Source organism: Pseudophryne corroboree, chromosome 1 (assembly GCF_028390025.1).
Source record: "Pseudophryne corroboree isolate aPseCor3 chromosome 1, aPseCor3.hap2, whole genome shotgun sequence".
Taxonomy (NCBI): Eukaryota; Metazoa; Chordata; class Amphibia; order Anura; family Myobatrachidae; genus Pseudophryne; species Pseudophryne corroboree.
Window position 1 is genome coordinate 1,014,776,538 of NC_086444.1, and position 20,363 is coordinate 1,014,796,900.

Consider the following 20,363-nt stretch of genomic DNA (forward strand, 5'->3'; position numbering starts at 1 on the left):
CTTTGCTGTGCTTTTGCCGCAAGTCTTTTCTTTTTTCTAGCGAGAGGATGAGTGCTTCCATCCTCATGTGAAGCTGAACCACTAGCCATGAACATAGGCCAGGGCCTCAGCCGTTCCTTGCCACTCCGTGTCGTAAATGGCATATTGGCAAGTTTACGCTTCTCCTCAGACGCTTTTAATTTTGATTTTTGGGTCATTTTTTTACTGATCTTTTGTGTTTGGATTTTACATGCTCTGTTCTATGACATTGGGCATCGGCCTTGGCAGACGACGTTGATGGCATTTCATCGTCTCGGCCATGACTAGTGGCAGCAGCTTCAGCATGAGGTGGAAGTGGATCTTGATCTTTCCCTATTTTTTTAACCTCCACATTTTTGTTCTCCATATTTTGCGCACAACTAAAAGCCACCACAGGTATACAATGTAGATGGATGGATAGTATAGTATTATATTACTTATGGACGACGAGTGCACTGACGACACAGAGGTAGATACAGCCGTGGCCTACCGTACTGCTTATATATATAATATACTGTATATAACGGACCTGGTGGACACTGTCAGCAGACTGCTAAACTAGTATGAAGAAAAAAAAAAACACCACAGGTATACAATGTAGATGGATGGATAGTATAGTATTATATTACTGATCGACGACGAGTGCACTGACGACACAGAGGTAGGTACAGCCGTGGCCTACCGTACTGCTTATATATATAATATACTGTATATAACGGACCTGGTGGACACTGTCAGCAGACTGCTAAACTAGTATGAAGAAAAAAAAACCCACCACAGGTATACAATGTAGATGGATGGATAGTATAGTATTATATTACTTATGGACGACGAGTGCACTGACGACACAGAGGTAGGTACAGCCGTGGCCTACCGTACTGCTTATATATATAATATACTGTATATAACGGACCTGGTGGACACTGTCAGCAGACTGCTAAACTAGTATGAAGAAAAAAAAACCCACCACAGGTATACAATGTAGATGGATGGATAGTATAGTATTATATTACTTATGGACGACGAGTGCACTGACGACACAGAGGTAGGTACAGCCGTGGCCTACCGTACTGCTTATATATATAATATACTGTATATAACGGACCTGGTGGACACTGTCAGCAGACTGCTAAACTAGTATGAAGAAAAAAAAAAGCCACCACAGGTATACAATGTAGATGGATGGATAGTATAGTATTATATTACTTATGGACGACGAGTGCACTGACGACACAGAGGTAGGTACAGCCGTGGCCTACCGTACTGCTTATATATATAATATACTGTATATAACGGACCTGGTGGACACTGTCAGCAGACTGCTAAACTAGTATGAAGAAAAAAAAAACCACCACAGGTATACAATGTAGATGGATGGATAGTATAGTATTATATTACTTATGGACGACGAGTGCACTGACGACACAGAGGTAGGTACAGCCGTGGCCTACCGTACTGCTTATATATATAATATACTGTATATAACGGACCTGGTGGACACTGTCAGCAGACTGCTAAACTAGTATGAAAAAAAAAAAACCACCACAGGTATACAATGTAGATGGATGGATAGTATAGTATTATATTACTTATGGACGACGAGTGCACTGACGACACAGAGGTAGGTACAGCCGTGGCCTACCGTACTGCTTATATATATAATATACTGTATATAACGGACCTGGTGGACACTGTCAGCAGACTGCTAAACTAGTATGAAGAAAAAACAAACCACCACAGGTATACAATGTAGATGGATGGATAGTATAGTATTATATTACTTATGGACGACGAGTGCACTGACGACACAGAGGTAGGTACAACCGTGGCCTACCGTACTGCTTATATATATAATATACTGTATATAACGGACCTGGTGGACACTGTCAGCAGACTGCTAAACTAGTATGAAGAAAAAACAAACCACCACAGGTATACAATGTAGATGGATGGATAGTATTATATTACTTATGGACGACGAGTGCACTGACGACACAGAGGTAGGTACAGCCGTGGCCTACCGTACTGCTTATATATATAATAATATACTGTATATAACGGACCTGGTGGACACTGTCAGCAGACTGCTAAACTAGTATGAAGAAAAAAAAACCCACCACAGGAGTGTTTTTCAGGCAGACAAACGTATACTGGACTGGTGGTCACTGTCAGCAAAACTGTGCACTGTACTCCTGCTATAACTGCTCCCCAGTCCCCACAATTAGGCAGATTGAGCAGTGCACTCAGCACAGATATATCATGCAGCAGTGCAGCACACTGAGCACAGATATGGTCGAGCGTTTTTTTCATGTAGAGAAACAAAGGATTAAACTCACTGGTGGTAAACCCTGCACTGTACTCCCTAACAGCTGCTCCCCGTCCCCAATCCTCCCCACAATTATAACTAAGTCACTCAGTTTACTCTTTTCTTTTCTAATATAATGGAGAGGACGCCAGTCACGTCCTCTCCCTATCAATCTCAATGCATGTGTGAAAATGGCGGCAACGCGCGGCTCCTTATATAGAATCCGAATCTCGCGAGAATCCGACAGCGGGATGATGACGTTCGGGCGCGCTCGGGTTAACCGAGCAAGGCGGAAGATCCGAGTCGCTCGGACCCGTGTAAAAAAAGGTGAAGTTCGGGCGGGTTCGGATCTCGAGGATCCGAACCCGCTCATCACTAGTGAACGCCCATCCAGTTACAGCCATCCATCACAAGTGGAAATACGGCTGAGTTGCATTCCACTCTGAATTACCCATAGTTGCTGGAAGTCGCATATGCTCGGTTACAGATCACATGTAGTGCCAAAAATCACAAGATCCATCTGCAAAACAGCTTGCATACATTAACAAATCTATAATGGATGCAGGGTGTGTGGTGCTCGTGGGCCCCTGAGGACAGTGGAACTCATGCTGCACTCCCTCCAGATAATTATACTTACCTCTCCTGAGTCCCATGTAAGTCAGCACACAAGACAGAAATCACCGGAAAATGGCGCATGCTATGTTCATGGAGTCTCCCTGAACATAACATGAACATCGTGATCCTGGAGACCTGCACATGGGCAGTAGACTCTGGCACAAAGTCTACTGCGCTGACAGAAACTAGGGGGCCTGCGCTCGGGCCGTCTACTCTCTTGCATGCAACTGAATCTGGGCTTAATTCATGTTTGTATTCAATGCCAACTCAGTGGTTGTCGGCAGAGGTACCTCTGCGATGCTGCTTGCAGTGAGGAATTCAATAGAGAGTGATTGACCAGAACTGACGGTTTAGGGGAGGTAACGGGGAGTGGCAGAAAAAATGCAGGCATGTAATAGCCATGTATCTGCGGTCAGCTGCGATCCTGTACGTAGGGCAACATGGCGCCCTCTTCGCGACTGCTGTGTCCAATCTGCGCAGCCATAGGGCTACCCTAGCAGTCAATATTCCTTGTTATTGTGTATAGGCTGTGTATGTGTACACCATTGAAAATGAGTTTGTGATGTGGCGGTATACCATACTGATCCCGGCTCCGGTGAGCGTCTATCATATTTTCTGAGTGGCAGCTTCACTTGCGATGATTGGCAGTTCCTCAGCCTAAAAATGTATAGCTGCGTAGGCATGTGCGTACAAACATGGATTGGGCCCTCTGTCCCATATCCATAATGTTTCAAATTAACATTTTATGTTTGCCAAACTAGAAAGTATTGAACTTCAAGCATGACATGCATTTTAATGTTGAAAAAAGTTTTGCTAGATAGCTCTGTATAGATACATAATTAGTGGTCTATGTACCAAGCCTTGGATGGAGATAAAGTACCAACCAATCAGCTCCTTACTCCCATGTTACAGGCTGGGTTTGAAAACAACAGGAGGTGATTGGCTGGTACTTTATCTCCTCCACTTTTTCTCCATCCAAGGCTTAATAAATAGACCCCATAGTACAGCACTTCTTGTTGGGCACCTGAGGATGTTCTAGTTTATTACTTAATCTACAGTATATAAGGCTACCCTTCATCTCAAATTAATGTATGTTATTATTCATGTGCATAAGAACCAGGAAACCTGTATAAACATACTGTATGCTAAATTAAAAGTAATCTGCATAAATAACCCCTGACACTGTATTGTTTTTACAGAGACATGATTGCAACAGGGTGCGAAGACAAAAACGTCAGAGTATATTATTTAGCCACCAGCTCTGATCAGCCGCTCAAGGTTTTCACTGGCCATACAGCAAAGGTGTTTCATGTACGATGGTCCCCCCTTAGAGAAGGAATTCTCTGTAGCGGTTCAGATGATGGGTAGGTGGTTACTCCCATGTTTTTTTATTTTTTTATTTCTCTGACGTCCTAGTGGATGCTGGGACTCCGTAAGGACCATGGGGAATAGCGGCTCCGCAGGAGACAGGGCACAAGAATAAAAGCTTTAGGATCAGGTGGTGTGCACTGGCTCCTCCCCCTATGACCCTCCTCCAAGCCTCAGTTAGATTTTTGTGCCCGAACGAGAAGGGTGCAGGCTAGGTGGCTCTCCTGAGCTGCTTAGAATAAAAGTATATTTTAGGTTTTTTTATTTTCAGTGAGTCCTGCTGGCAACAGGCTCACTGCATCGTGGGACTAAGGGGAGAAGAAACGGACTCACCTGCGTGCAGAGTGGATCGGGTTTCTTAGGCTACTGGACATTAGCTCCAGAGGGACGATCACAGGTTCAGCCTGGATGGGTCCCGGAGCCGCGCCGCCGGCCCCCTTACAGAGCCAGAAGAGCGAAGAGGTCCGGTGAAATCGGCGGCAGAAGACGATCCCGTCTTCAGACTAAGGTAGCGCACAGCACCGCAGCTGTGCGCCATTGCTCTCAGCACACTTCACACTCCGGTCACTGAGGGTGCAGGGCGCTGGGGGGGAGCGCCCTGAGACGCAATATAACATGATATACCTTAGATTGGCTAAAGAATACATCACATATAGCTCTGGGGCTATATGGATGTATTTTAACCCCTGCCATTTTTTACAGAAAAAGCGGGAGATAAGGACGTCGTGAAGGGGCGGAGCCTATCTCCTCAGCACACAAGCGCCATTTTCCCTCACAGCTCCGCTGGAAGGACGGCTCCCTGACTCTCCCCTGCAGACTTGCTACTGAATCAGGGTAAAAAAGAGAAGGGGGGGCACTATTGGCAGCTAAAAACTATATAAACAGCAGCTATAAGGGAATAACACTTATATAAGGTTATCCCTGTATATATATATAGCGCTTGGTGTGTGCTGGCAGACTCTCCCTCTGTCTCTCCAAAGGGCTTGTGGGGTCCTGTCCTCTATCAGAGCATTCCCGGTGTGTGTGCTGTGTGTCGGTACGTGTGTGTCGACATGTATGAGGAGGAAAATGATGTGGAGGCGGAGCAATTGCCTGGGTTAGTGATGTCACCCCCTAGGGAGTCGACACCTGACTGGATGATCGTATTTAAAGAATTAAGTGATAATGTCAGCACTTTGCAAAGAACGGTTGATGACATGAGACAGCCGGCAAATCAATTAGTGCCTGTCCAGGCGTCTCAGACACCGTCAGGGGCCCTAAAACGCCCTTTACCTCAGTGGGTCGACACAGACCCAGACACAGATACTGAGTCTAGTGTCGACGGTGAGGAGACAAACATAATGTCCAGTAGGGCCACACGTTACATGATCACGGCAATGAAGGAAGCATTGAACATTTCTGACACTACAAGTACCACAAAGAAGGGTATTATGTGGGGTGTGAAAAAACTACCAATAGTTTTCCCTGAGTCAGATGAGTTAAATGAGGTGTGTGATAAAGCGTGGGTTTCCCCCGACAAAAAACTGCTAATTTCTAAAAAATTATTGGCACTATATCCTTTCCCGTTAGAGGTTAGGACACGTTGGGAAACACCCCCTAGGGTAGATAAGGCGCTCACACGTTTATCTAAACAAGTAGCGTTACCGTCTCCTGATACGGCCACCCTCAAAGAACCAGCAGATAGAAGGCTGGAAAATATTCTTAAAAGTATATACACACATACTGGTGTTATACTGCGACCAGCAATCGCTTCAGCCTGGATGTGCAGTGCTGGCGTCGCGTGGTCGGATTCCCTGACTGAAAATATTGATACCCTGGATAGGGACAATATACTGTTAACTATAGAGCATTTGAAGGATGCATTACTATATATGCGTGATGCACAGAGGGATATTTGCACCCTGGCATCAAGAGTAAGTGCTATGTCCATTTCTGCCAGAAGAGCGTTATGGACGCGACAGTGGTCAGGCGATGCGGATTCCAAACGACATATGGAAGTATTGCCGTATAAAGGGGAGGAGTTATTTGGGGCTGGTCTATCGGACCTGGTGGCCACGGCAACGGCTGGAAAATCCACCTTTTTACCCCAGGTCACCACATCAGCAGAAAAAGACACCGTCTTTTCAAACTCAGTCCTTTCGTTCCCATAAGTACAAGCGAGCTAAAGGCCATTCCTTCCTGCCCCGGGGCAGAGGAAGGGGAAAAAGACTGCACCATGCAGCCGCTTCCCAGGAGCAGAAGCCCTCCCCTGCTTCTGCCAAGTCTTCAGCATGACGCTGGGGCTTTACAAGCAGACTCAGACATGGTGGGGGCCCGTCTCAAGAATTTCAACGCGCAGTGGGCTCACTCGCAAGTGGACCCCTGGATTCTACAGGTGGTATCGCAGGGGTACAAACTGGAATTCGAGGCGTTTCACCCTCGCCGGTTCCTGAAGTCTGCTCTACCAAAGTCTCCCTCCGACAGGGAGGCAGTTTTGGAAGCCATTCACAAGCTGTATTCCCAGCAGGTGATAATCAAGGTACCCCTCCTACAACAGGGAAAGGGGTATTATTCCACGCTGTTTGTGGTACCGAAGCCGGACGGCTCGGTGAGACCAATTTTAAATCTAAAATCCCTGAACACTTACATAAAGAGGTTCAAATTCAAGATGGAATCACTCAGAGCGGTGATAGCAAACCTGGAAGAAGGGGACTATATGGTGTCTCTGGACATCAAGGATGCTTATCTCCACGTCCCAATCTACCCGTCTCACCAAGGGTACCTCAGGTTTGTAGTACAAAACTGTCATTATCAGTTTCAGACGCTGCCGTTTGGGTTGTCCACGGCACCTCGGGTCTTTACCAAGGTAATGGCCGAAATGATGATTCTTCTTCGAAGAAAAGGCATCTTAATTATCCCTTACTTGGACGATCTCCTGATAAGGGCAAGGTCCAGGGAACAGTTAGAAGTCGGACTAGCACTATCTCAGGTAGTGTTACGTCAGCACGGGTGGATCCTAAATATTCCAAAATCGCAGCTGATTCCAACGACACGTCTACTGTTCCTAGGAATGATTCTGGACACAGTCCAGAAAAAGGTGTTTCTCCCGGAGGAGAAGGCCAGGGAGTTATCCGAGCTAGTCAGGAACCTCCTAAAACCAGGCCAGGTGTCAGTGCATCAGTGCACGAGGGTCCTGGGAAAAATGGTGGCTTCTTACGAAGCGATTCCATTCGGAAGATTCCATGCAAGAACGTTTCAGTGGGATCTACTGGACAAATGGTCCGGATCGCATCTTCAGATGCATCAGCGGATAACCGTGTCGACAAGGACAAGGGTGTCTCTTCTGTGGTGGCTGCAGAGTGCTCATCTACTAGAGGGCCGCAGATTTGGCATTCAGGATTGGGTCCTGGTGACCACGGACGCCAGCCTGAGAGGCTGGGGGGCAGTCACACAGGGAAAAAATTTCCAGGGCTTGTGGTCAAGCATGGAAACATCTCTTCATATAAACATTCTGGAACTAAGGGCCATTTACAATGCCCTAAGTCAAGCGAAACCCCTGCTTCAGGGTCAGGCGGTATTGATCCAATCGGACAACATCACGTCAGTCGCCCACGTAAACAGACAGGGCGGCACGAGAAGCAGGAGGGCAATGGCAGAAGCTGCAAGGATTCTTCGCTGGGCGGAAAATCATGTGATAGCTCTGTCAGCAGTGTTCATTCCGGGAGTGGACAACTGGGAAGCAGACTTCCTCAGCAGACACGACCGTCACCCGGGAGAGTGGGGACTTCACCCAGAAGTCTTCCACCTGATTGTAAACCGTTGGGAAAATCCAAAGGTGGACATGATGGCGTCACGTCTAAACAAAAAACTAGACAGATATTGCGCCAGGTCAAGGGATTCTCAGGCAATAGCGGTGGACGCTCTGGTGACACCGTGGGTGTACCAGTCAGTGTATGTGTTCCCTCCTCTGCCTCTCATACCAAAAGTACTGAGAATCATAAGAAGGAGAGGAGTAAGAACGATACTCGTGGTTCCGGATTGGCCAAGAAGGACTTGGTACCCGGAACTTCAAGAGATGCTCACGGAAGACCCGTGGCCTCTACCTCTAAGAAAGGACCTGCTCCAACAGGGGCCTTGTCTGTTCCAAGACTTACCGCGGCTGCGTTTGACGGCATGGCGGTTGAACGCCGGATCCTGAAGGAAAAAGGCATTCCAGATGAAGTCATCCCTACCCTGGTCAAAGCCAGGAAGGATGTAACCGCAAAACATTATCACCGCATTTGGCGAAAATATGTTGCGTGGTGTGAGGCCAAGAAGGCCCCTACAGAGGAATTTCAACTGGGTCGTTTCCTCCATTTCCTGCAAACAGGACTGTCTATGGGCCTAAAATTAGGGTCCATTAAGGTTCAAATTTCGGCCCTGTCGATTTTCTTCCAGAAAGAACTGGCTTCAGTACCTGAAGTTCAGACATTTGTAAAAGGGGTACTGCATATACAACCTCCTTTTGTGCCTCCAGTGGCACCTTGGGATCTCAATGTTGTTTTGAGGTTCCTTAAGTCACATTGGTTTGAACCACTCACCACTGTGGACTTAAAATATCTCACATGGAAGGTGACGATGCTGTTAGCCCTGGCTTCAGCCAGGCGTGTGTCAGAATTGGCGGCTTTATCATATAAAAGCCCTTACTTAATTTTTCATTCTGACAGGGCAGAATTGAGGACTCGTCCTCAATTTCTCCCTAAGGTGGTTTCTGCTTTTCACATGAACCAACCTATTGTGGTGCCTGCGGCTACTAGGGACTTGGAGGACTCCAAGTTACTTGACGTTGTCAGGGCCCTGAAAATATATGTTTCCAGGACGGCGGGAGTCAGAAAGTCTGACTCGCTGTTTATCCTGTATGCACCCAACAAGCTGGGTGCTCCTGCTTCTAAGCAGACTATTGCTCGTTGGATTTGTAGTACAATTCAGCTTGCACATTCTGTGGCAGGCCTGCCACAGCCAAAATCTGTGAAAGCCCATTCCACAAGGAAAGTGGGCTCATCTTGGGCGGCTGCCCGAGGGGTCTCGGCTTTACAACTTTGCCGAGCAGCTACTTGGTCAGGGGCAAACACGTTTGCTAAATTCTACAAATTTGATACCCTGGCTGAGGAGGACCTGGAGTTCTCTCATTCGGTGCTGCAGAGTCATCCGCACTCTCCCGCCCGTTTGGGAGCTTTGGTATAATCCCCATGGTCCTTACGGAGTCCCAGCATCCACTAGGACGTCAGAGAAAATAAGATTTTACTTACCGATAAATCTATTTCTCGTAGTCCGTAGTGGATGCTGGGCGCCCATCCCAAGTGCGGAGTGTCTGCAATACTTGTACATAGTTATTGTTAACTAAATCGGGTTATTGTTGTTGTGAGCCATCTTTTCAGAGGCTCCTTCGTTGTTATCATATTGTTAACTGGGTTCAGATCACAGGTTGTACAGTGTGATTGGTGTGGCTGGTAAGAGTCTTACCCGGGATTCAATATCCTTCCTTATTATGTACGCTCGTCCGGGCGCAGTATCCTAACTGAGGCTTGGAGGAGGGTCATAGGGGGAGGAGCCAGTGCACACCACCTGATCCTAAAGCTTTTATTCTTGTGCCCTGTCTCCTGCGGAGCCGCTATTCCCCATGGTCCTTACGGAGTCCCAGCATCCACTACGGACTACGAGAAATAGATTTATCGGTAAGTAAAATCTTATTTTTTTATCATTTACATCTTTAAAGCTAAATGGAAGCTTCGGCAATATTATTTAAGATTGAGTTCAAATATGGGTACCGGCTGGTGGTTTGAATCAGGTAATGGTGTAGCCATAAGATGCTAGAAATGAAGGTACCTGTACTGTAGTTATAAATTCTCGTGCTAAATCCGAGCACAGCAAACAGTTCTAAGTATATTTGAGATGCTTCGAACATGTTGAATACATGCTTAAATAAATTGTGTTTTTAAAGGTTGTATATGCAAACTTGAACATTGAAATCTTTAATACAGTAATGTTTGCTGTTCAAATAAAATAAAAAAAAACCCTAAGAGAACTAAGCATTTTAACTGAGACAGGTAGCATTCTATAGTTTATTTTAATTTTCTTTTATACAGTAGTTTATTTTAATGTATTGTGTTTTAACTACTGTATCAGATGCAAACTTAGGGGGGAATTCAATTAACTGCAGTAATTTACTGCGGGCTAATTGATTCCCTGGGCCTATTCAATTAGACCCAAAGGCAACCTGAGGACTGCACTTAACGGGATCTCTTTTCGGTTCTGAGCAGACATGAAAAGAAATCACTGGTAGCTTACCTGTTTTTGGGTGCCGCAATCACTTTTACTCATAGGTTTGGGAAGTTATCCCGTATTGTTATCCCAAAAACAGGTGTTTTTTTTTAACGGCTGAGATAAGGGGCTCTAATTAAATAGCCTCAGGTGTTAAAGCTCGAGGCTATTCACTTTTTCACATGGCTAATTGAATCCCCACTTAAACATTGGATCACAATACTGAATATACTTAGCCAAATAATCTTGATCAAGGTTGAGATCCTATGACTGGCCGTACGTGATCCAGTTTTAAACTACTAGAATGTTATATAGGTTTCATAATTGAAAGACAGCTGGTTTAAACCAACTACTGAAGTGTACAACCCATAATTCTGTTGACTATAGTAGTACATATAGTATTCTTTAATAGTATTCCACATTGGTTTTCATATAAATGACTAACGCTAAGGCTGGGTTCAAACTTAAAAGATTTGGGTATAATTTGTCACATTGGAATGACAAATCGTGCATATCGTTTAGGGTGTTTGCACGATTGCACGCATCCGTGGGTCATGTGCAAAATCTTCTGGTTGGCCGTGCCGCACGGCCAATCGGAAGATATCAAGGGGGTCATTCTTACCTGATCGTAGCTGTGCTAAATTTAGCACAGCTACGATCACTTACACTGACATGTGGGGGGACGCCCAGCACAGGACTAGTCCACTCCGCATGTCGGGCCCCCCCCTGCACAAGTACAAAAGCATTGCACAGCAGCGATGCATTTGTACTTGAAGAGTAACTCCAGGCCAGCTCAGCTCCTGTGTCTGGCCGGGAGTTACTTGTCGCTGCCCGGATCGAAACGGCTGCGTGTCACGTCAAGCAGCCGCTGCGTCCCTCCCCCTGCATGGTCCGGCCATGCCTGCGTTGGCCGGACCGCACCCACAAAATGGTGGGCAAAAGCCGCCGTGCCGCCTCCTCCTGCCCAGCGACTGCTTGACAGGCAGAGGCGATCGCTAGGCAACGACAGCCGTCTGCTGTCTCACATGCACACTTCTGACCTGATCGCTGCGCTGAACGGCAGCAAGCGATCAGGTCAGAATGACCCCCATGTGCGACATGGTGCAGTCTCCTAAAGACCACACAGAGCCTTCACAGATATGATGTATTTGCATTTACAAAAATGACACAATCCTAGATGGGTACATGTAGACCTGCAGTTATGGCCCAGCTATTTATAGCAGATACAAAGTAGGCTAATGATGATTATGTACATGAATTAACAGGTCAGGGAGTGGGTTGACAGTAAAGACATACATTTTAGACTAGACAAGGGGGAGAAGAAAATTAGCTATATAAAGCAGGCTAAAGATACTGTATGCTATATTATTATTAAATTGTTACAGACTGGACCATCTCTGCTCAGAAACAACATGTTGTTTATTTAATATATACTTTTATGTTTACTTAGAATTCAGGTGTAACAGATGCATTTTTAATGAAGACGTCATCCAGCTGTATGTCACAGGAAGCTAGTTGTTGTGTATAGTTTTATCCATTTCATTAAACCATTCCTGCATATATGTGATAGACTGTTATATCCAATGTAGATATGTAAGCCGGAGAACATTAGGGACATTTGTACATAGACACTGGTTAGCATTCCTGCCTCACAGCCCTGGAGTCATAGGTTCGATTGATTCTGTACAAGGCCAAGGGCCTGTTTGTGTGTTCTCCCCTTGTTTGTATGGGTTTCCTCCAGGTGCTTCTATTAGCGCCATCATTCTATAGATAATATATAAGTGAAAGGTTATTAATAATAATAATAATAATAATTACCTGAAAATCTTCCCAATTTGCATAAAGCTACAAATCTGTGTAGTGGTACCAAGATGTGGGACACATTACCAGTTTCTATTTGACCATAGGGGAAAACATACTGTACAACAGCTTTGGTGGGATAATTATCAAAGCTTGGAGAGAGACAAAGTGGAGAGAGATAAGGTATTAATTAACAAGCTCCTAACAGTCATTTTGCAGGCTGTTTTTGAAAAATTACAGGAGCTGATGGGTTGGTACTCTCTCCACTTTATCTCTCTCCAAGTTTTGATACATCTCCCCCTTAGGACACTCATAACTATTTTCTCCCTACTTTCGTAGCATGTAAAGAGCTTGAGAAGGAGACTTTTGTTGGAGGCTTCTAAATCCTGGCAAGTCTAGTGGTGTGCTTGTAAATTTTTCTCGATGCACCATTTTTTACAACTGTCCAACCTATAATAGCAAATTGTGATTATGTTTTCAGGACTGTAAGGATCTGGGATTACACACAAGACGCTTGTATAAATGTTCTGAGTGGTCACTCATCTCCAGTCCGAGGATTGATGTGGAATACAGAAATACCATACCTACTAATATCTGGGAGCTGGGATTACACTATACGAGTGTGGGACACAAGGGACGGAACATGTTTAGACACCGTATATGACCATGGGGCAGATGTGTATGGTATGTTAATTTTGTATAGCATTCATAGTTGGATTTTTAACATTTTGTGGCATAGCCACTATTGTATCCGTAACACACCTGCAAAATACATTTAACAATGAATACACACTATGGGCTAAATATAATTGTCTGCGAGCTGCAGAGGTGTGGGACTTTTTAAAGTGTCAACCTATGTTGGTTTTGCCTTGTAAATGATTGCTGCTTTAAAAATACAGTCATTCTTGCACAAAGTCCTGCACCTCCAGCAGCTCGGAGGCTATTACATTTACCCCTTAGGTTAACGATGATATAAATCTAACATTAAAAACTGCTGCACTTGTATTATCAACTCACTTGAGCAACTTATTAGTATCTATTAGTTTGACTTAATGTGATAAAACAGGTGTTCTCAAACTATTTCGCTCTGGGACCCCATGAGACAATAAAACTGATTACAGAATTGCCGCCGCATACGTGTGGTCAGCAGACCACACATGCACAGTAGCATTGCGGAGGCACAAAACAGATGTGAAGTGACCGTTAATGTGATCACTTCATTTCTTACACAAATGCAGGGATGAGCTCCTTTTGGAGTCCTAGCCCTACATGTGTTTTTTAATATATTCATGCACATGTTAAGTTTATACCTGCTGTGAAGGCTTTGGGGATGTCAGGGAGACAGTGGGTGACAGGGGGAAGCAGTGGGTGACAAGGAGGAGGCAGTGGGTTACAGGTAGAGGCAGAGGGTGACTGCGAGGCAGAGGGTGGCAGGGAGAGGCAGTGGGAAACTGGGGTGGCAGTGAATAACAGATAGAGGCAGTGGGTGTCAGGGAGAGGTAGAGGGTGGCAGTGGGAGAGAGGTTGAGGCAGTGGTTGTCAGGGAGATGCAGAGGGTGTCAGGGAGAGGCAGCGGGTGGCAGGGGGAGGCATATAGTGACAATGGGATGGCAGAGGATGACAGGGGTATGGCAGAGTGAGACAGGGTGGCAGAGGGTGACTAGGTAAAAGCAGATGGCAACTAGGGAGAGTCAAAGGGTGACTAGAGAGAGACCGTGGGTGATGGGGTGGCAGAGGGTGACAGTTGTGATGGCAGAGGGTGACTTAGGCGCGGCAGAGGGTGACTAGGGAGAGACAGAGGGAGGCATAGGATGATCAGGGGGCAGAGGGTGTCATGAGGAGGTAGTGGGTGATGAGGCTGGCAGAGTGTAACAAGAACATGGCAGGGCGTTGCAGAGGGTGGCAATGATCCAAGGAGTCTGAGGTAACAGGCAATTCAACTGATTTTTCAGCCTCCGTGGATCACTGGCTGAGAGATCAGGGGAGTCATCAGCCTGACGGTCAGCAACATGGAGTCGCGACCCTATACTGAGATGGTCGCAGTCCACTTTGGAGTCGGGACCCACAGTTTGAGAACCACAGAGATAGAAGATGTAATAACTTGGGAAACAAATGCACAATCGCTTTTTGTATGGGTTTTTATTGTCCAAACAGATTGTTTTTACTTGATTCCTTAGGTCTAACATGTCATCCTAATCGACCATTCACAATGGCGTCTTGTTCCCGTGATTCCACTGTGCGGCTCTGGTCACTAACACCGTTGATTTCACCTCTTCAAATAAATATCTTAGCAGACCGTCCTTGGGAAGAAATTATTGGCAACACTGGTATGTGCTGAGCTGATTCTTTTCATATAATATTATTATTCTAATTACAAATACTGTAGTATTTGCAAATGTACTATTTTCACAATAATAGCATTGTAATATTATTTAGAAATTCATGCCATCCACCTTCATTTATATTTGCATTGTAATTGTCTTTAACTCTGAGCATGAGAATGACAGTAGCTGTAGGTAAGTTACACGCTTCCCATTTCCTCTTTCCATTCTTGTCCTACAGTACTGGGGCTATGGGTTCTATCTATCAGGCACTATTTGGGGAGAGTTTTGGATGTTCTTTCCATGATTGTTTAGTTTTCCTCCCATAGACCAAAACTTTTGCCTTTCACCATCTGTAGGTCTTGTCAGTCCCCCACTGATCATCACACAAAGCAGAGCCCCTGGTTGCTAGCCTATAAATTACATGGCCTCATTATAATAATCGGTATACAGTGTACAAACTGTAACACACAATGCGACATTTATGACTTTTAAGCTTTAGTAGTCCCAGACATGCCATGTTGTTTCAGACATGTCAGACAGTTCAATATAAAAATCAGAACCTTATACTGGATAATACAATAAGGTTTGGGTTACAGAACCAATGTTCTTTTATATATATATATATATATATATATATATATATTTCCTACATTTCTATAGCCTGCTGCCTTATTACTGTACAGGTGACAATAGCTAGCCTGCTGCCTAATTGCTGTACTACTGTAAGTATATGCAGGCGGCAATAGCTAGCCTGCTGCCTCATTCTTGTACTGAGTATATCCAGCAGCCAATAGCTAGCCTGCTGCCTCATTCCTGTACTAAGTATATGCAGATGCCAATAGCTAGCTTGCTGCCTAATTCCTGTACTAAGTATATACAGGTGCCAATAGCTAGCCTGCTGCCTCATTCCTGTACAAAGTATATGCAGATGCCAATAGCTAGCCTGCTGCCTCATTCCTGTACTAAGTATATACAGGTGCCAATAGCTAGCCTGCTGCCTCATTCCTGTACAAAGTATATGCAGATGCCAATAGCTAGCTTGCTGCCTAATTCCTGTACTAAGTATATACAGGTGCCAATAGCTAGCCTGCTGCCTCATTCCTGTACAAAGTATATGCAGATGCCAATAGCTAGCTTGCTGCCTAATTCCTGTACTAAGTACATACAGGTGCCAATAGCTAGCCTGCTGCCTCATTCCTGTACAAAGTATATGCAGATGCCAATAGCTAGCCTGCTGCCTCATTCCTGTACTAAGTATATGCAGATGCCAATAGCTAGCCTGCTGCCTGATTCCTGTACTAAGTATATGCAGGTGCCAATAGCTAGCCTGCTGCCTCATTCCTGTATGAAGTATATTCAGGTGCCAATAGCTAGCCTGCTGCCTCATTCCTGTATGAAGTATATTCAGGTGACAATAGCTAGCCTGCTGCCTAATTCCTGTACTACTGTAAGTATAGGCAGGTGGCAACAGCTATCCTGCTGCCTAACTCCTGTACGACTACGAAGTATATTCAGGTGCCAATAGCCAGGGTTGCCAAGAGAAATTCTGGGCCCTGGTACAACAACTTGCTGGGCCCAAGCCACAACCCAACCCCACCCACCACGGAAGAGGTGTGACCTCTTTGGAGGTGTGTCTAGCACATGATACACCCACTCATAGGAGCATGGCATGCCTCCTCCCAGCCAGGGCAGTAAAGAGCCTGGATGAGCCCAGCACTTCCCTGGCCACACTGCAGCCCAGCACACACCAGTGTTTGCTGGGCTGAGAAGAACAGCCAGGTGCCAATAGCTAGCCTGCTGCCTCATTCCTGTACTAAGTATATTCAGGTGCCAATAGCTAGCCTGCTGCCTAATTCCTGTACTATAGTACTGTATATACAGGTGCCAATAGCTAGCCTGCTGCCTCATTCTTGTACTGAGTATATCCAGGTGCCAATAGCTAGCTTGCTGCCTAATTCCTGTACTATAGTACTGTATATACAGGTGCCAATAGCTAGCCTGCTTCCTCATTCCTGTACAAAGTATATTCAGGTGCCAATAGCTAGCCTGCTGCCTCATTCCTGTACTAGTATATTGAGGTGCCAATAGCTAGCTTGCTGCCTCATTCCTGTACTAAGTATATTCAGGTGCCAATAGCTAGCCTGCTGCCTCATTCCTGTACTAAGTATATTGAGGTGCCAATAGCTAGCTTGCTGCCTCATTCCTGTACTAAGTATATTCAGGTGCCAATAGCTAGCCTGCTGCCTCATTCCTGTACTAAGTATATTGAGGTGCCAATAGCTAGCTTGCTGCCTCATTCCTGTACTAAGTATATTCAGGTGCCAATAGCTAGCCTGCTGCCTCATTCCTGTACCAAGTATATTCAGGTGCCAATAGCTAGCCTGCTGCCTCATTCCTGTACTACAGCACTGAATATATAGGTGCCAATAGCTAGCCTGTTGCCTAATTCCTGTACTAAGTATATCATACATGCCTACTCTCCCGGAAAGGCCAGGAGGCTCCCGAAAATCAGGTGGCACTCCCAGTCCCCCGGGGAAGTCGGCAAGTCTCCCGCATCCTGCCCCTCTCCCCCCCCCCCAAACCGCCGCACCCCCCACTAACCGCTACCCGCACTCCCACGGCATCCCGACACACAGGACATGTGGGCAGGGTGATGACGCGATTTGCGCTAAATTGTGTCATTGTAACCCCATCCCCCACTTTACAATGCCGGTAATGTGGGCATTGTAAGGTGGGGGCGGGGCTGCGATGATACTTTTGCATCACCATGCCCCGACCCGCCTCCTACATGCCCCCCTGCTGTGTGTCCTGGCTGGGAGCAGCCAGAAAGTAGATAACTATGAAGTATATTCAGGTGGCAATAGCTAGCCTACTGCCTAATTCCTGTACTAAGTATGTGCAGGCGCCAATAGCTCGCCTGCTGCCACATTCCTGTACTAAGTATGTGCAGGCGCCAATAGCTAGCCTGATGCCTCATTCCTGTACTAAGTACTGTATATGCAGGTGCCAATAGCTAGCCTGCTGCCTCATTCTTGTACTGAGTATATCCAGGTGCCAATAGCTAGTTTCCTGTCTAATTTCCGTAGTATATGATTATGCAGTTGCCAATACTAGCTTCCTGTCTGATTCCTTTAGTATATCCAGGTGGCAGTAGCTATTCCACTGGCCAGATATTGTAAAATATTCAAAACATTGATGGTATCTTATGAAACAGCCCTGTTCATGTTATTACCTTAGGCCACAATGGGGATAGTTGGGAACTTGATAATATGTAACAAATGTGAGCTATTTTCCATGGACTGTGGATTACCTGATACCTTGTTATTGTACTATGTTATACCTGGTACCTTGTTATTGTACTGTGAAAATACTGTATGTCTCTGTTTCTCTTCTGTCTATTAGACCGTGCCATGGAGCCTGGAGCTCCGCCTTTATTGTGTGGAAAAGTGTCACGGGATATTAAGCAAGAAGTGGACAAGCTGTCTGATAATCACAGAGGGAAAAAATTAAGATGGTTTTCAGAATGTCTGTCTGTAAGTATCAAGGTTCTTCTACATGTTAAAATAGGACAAAACTCTTTTTTCGGATGCTATTGAAGAGAGACGTGTGGGCAGTGCCGGACTGGGGCTTGAAGGGCCCACCGGAGGAATGCAGTGGTAAGGGCCCATGCCTAGGGCTGTGGTCATCCTCCACAGGGGCTTGGCTATATATATATATATATATACAGAGAGAGAGAGAGAGAGAGAGAGAGAGAGAGAAACACTGCTAGTACATGCATTAGAATGTATTAAATTAGTAAGAGCAATGCACTGTAAAAAACCAGCATAGTATTTTGCTATTTAATGTACTATATGTGTGATGTATAATTCAAATGCACAGTCTGTAAACTGATCTCCAGAGAAGGGTGTGGGCCCTCAGGAAACACATAGGTAGTGTTGGGAGTGAGAGATACAGGGGGCTAGGAAAGAGATATAGGGGGTAATTCCAAGTTGATCGCAGCAGGAATTTTTTTTAGCAGTTGGGCAAAACCATGTGCACTGCAGGGGAGGCAGATATAGCATGTGCAGAGAGTGTTAGATTTGGGTGGGTTATTTTGTTTCTGTGCAGGGTAAATACTGGCTGCTTTATTTTTACACTGCAATTTATATTGCAGATTGAACACACCACACCCAAATCTACCTCTCTCTGCACATGTTATATCTGCCCCCCCTGCAGTGCACATGGTTTTGCCCAACTGCTAAAAAATTTCCTGCTGCGATCAACTTGGAATTACCCCCATAGATGGGATAAGACGGAAGTGGGGGGAAGGGAGAGCTAATGACACAGTGAATGGTGGGACACAGTGACTGTTGTGTGTGCGTCTGCTGCAGCTGCTCCTGTGACTTTATGCAATTGATGATACAAACCCCTCCCTGGTGAACTGCCATGCGCCCGAATGTGTAGTGTCTGAGACACCCACTTTCAGCATCTTTAGATACTTAAATACCATTTGGTGTGTCCTTAGACCTAGGTGCAGATTCTCCATGTGAGTGTGGCCCCCAATGTGAGTGATGACGTGTGTTTGCATGCAGCCACTTTTATCGACAACATAATAGACCCAGGGCCATCTTAACAGCAGTGTAGGCCCCTGGGCAAAGCAATGCACTGGGGCCCCTACCCATCCTCCAGTGGTAGGGGTGTGGGGTGCTATCAGCGTCAGCTTTGATGTCCAGTGGGCGGTAGGGGGTGTTCATATCTGCTGTTCGGCATGTAGGACCTGGAGCAGTAATGTCTGCTAATTACTCCTTTAATGCACAGATGGTGGGAGATGGGGCAGGAGGGAGAACACTAAACTGGGGCATTGGGCTATATGAAGGAGCCCCGGTACATGACTTCCAGGGTGGTAGGGGTTGTTTAATACGCAGGGCAGGGGTGTATAGTGGAGTGGGCTTAATATACGTAGTTTTCTGGTGGGAGGGCAGCTTGCTTGACTGAAGATATCTCCAGTTCCTGGAAATAGATTTATTAGCCTACAATGGGATAAACAACTAGAGAGTTCCACCTTTCAGGAGGTACTGGGGACATGGGGATCAGAGTTCAGGAGCCAGAGCAATTTACAGACAAAATTAGAAAACTGCATACCAGGTGTGTGGAGCTGGAGCAGGGAGAACCTCTTTGCTGCCCCGGGTCGTAGCGGCTGCGTGTGAAGTCACACAGCTGCTGCAGCCCGCCCCCCCAATGGTCCGGCCACACCTGTGTTAGCCGGACCGTGCCCCCTAAACGGCGGCTTAATGCCGCCGTCCATCCCCCTCCTGCCCAGCGACCGCCTCTGCCTCAGAGGTGATCGCTAGGCAACGACAGCTGGCATGCGCCAGCGCACTACAGCGCTGGCACATGCGCATTTCCAACCCGATCGCTGCGCTGCAATAAACTGCAGCGGCAATCGGGTCGGAATAACCCCCCATGTGTGAAGGTGTCGCTGCAATCTCACTTGCAATGGGGAGTTTGACAGGAAATGACCATGTGGAGGTGTTAACGGGGAGTTTATGGGGAGTGGTGGGAAAATCACAGATGTATCATGGCTGTTATCGGGCCATGTATCTGCCGTCAGCTGCAAGCTCGTATGTACAAAAACATGGGTTCTGTGCTGTTACTGCTGTGTCCAGTCTGCATAG

The 20,363-nt window shown here is 46.1% G+C and overlaps 1 protein-coding gene across 5 annotated transcripts in view; it reads left to right on the top strand.

Moving 5' to 3' along the window:
- Positions 1-20,363, top strand: part of WDR17 (WD repeat domain 17) — a 296,790-nt gene that overhangs the window by 221,233 nt on the left and 55,194 nt on the right. For all 5 annotated transcript variants that reach the window (XM_063920656.1, XM_063920653.1, XM_063920655.1 and 2 more), the window contains 4 exons: positions 4,138-4,302; positions 12,867-13,069; positions 14,563-14,712; positions 18,112-18,242. In XM_063920656.1, coding sequence (XP_063776726.1) covers positions 4,138-4,302; positions 12,867-13,069; positions 14,563-14,712; positions 18,112-18,242 — 649 coding nt within the window. The remainder of the gene's footprint in view (positions 1-4,137; positions 4,303-12,866; positions 13,070-14,562; positions 14,713-18,111; positions 18,243-20,363) is intronic.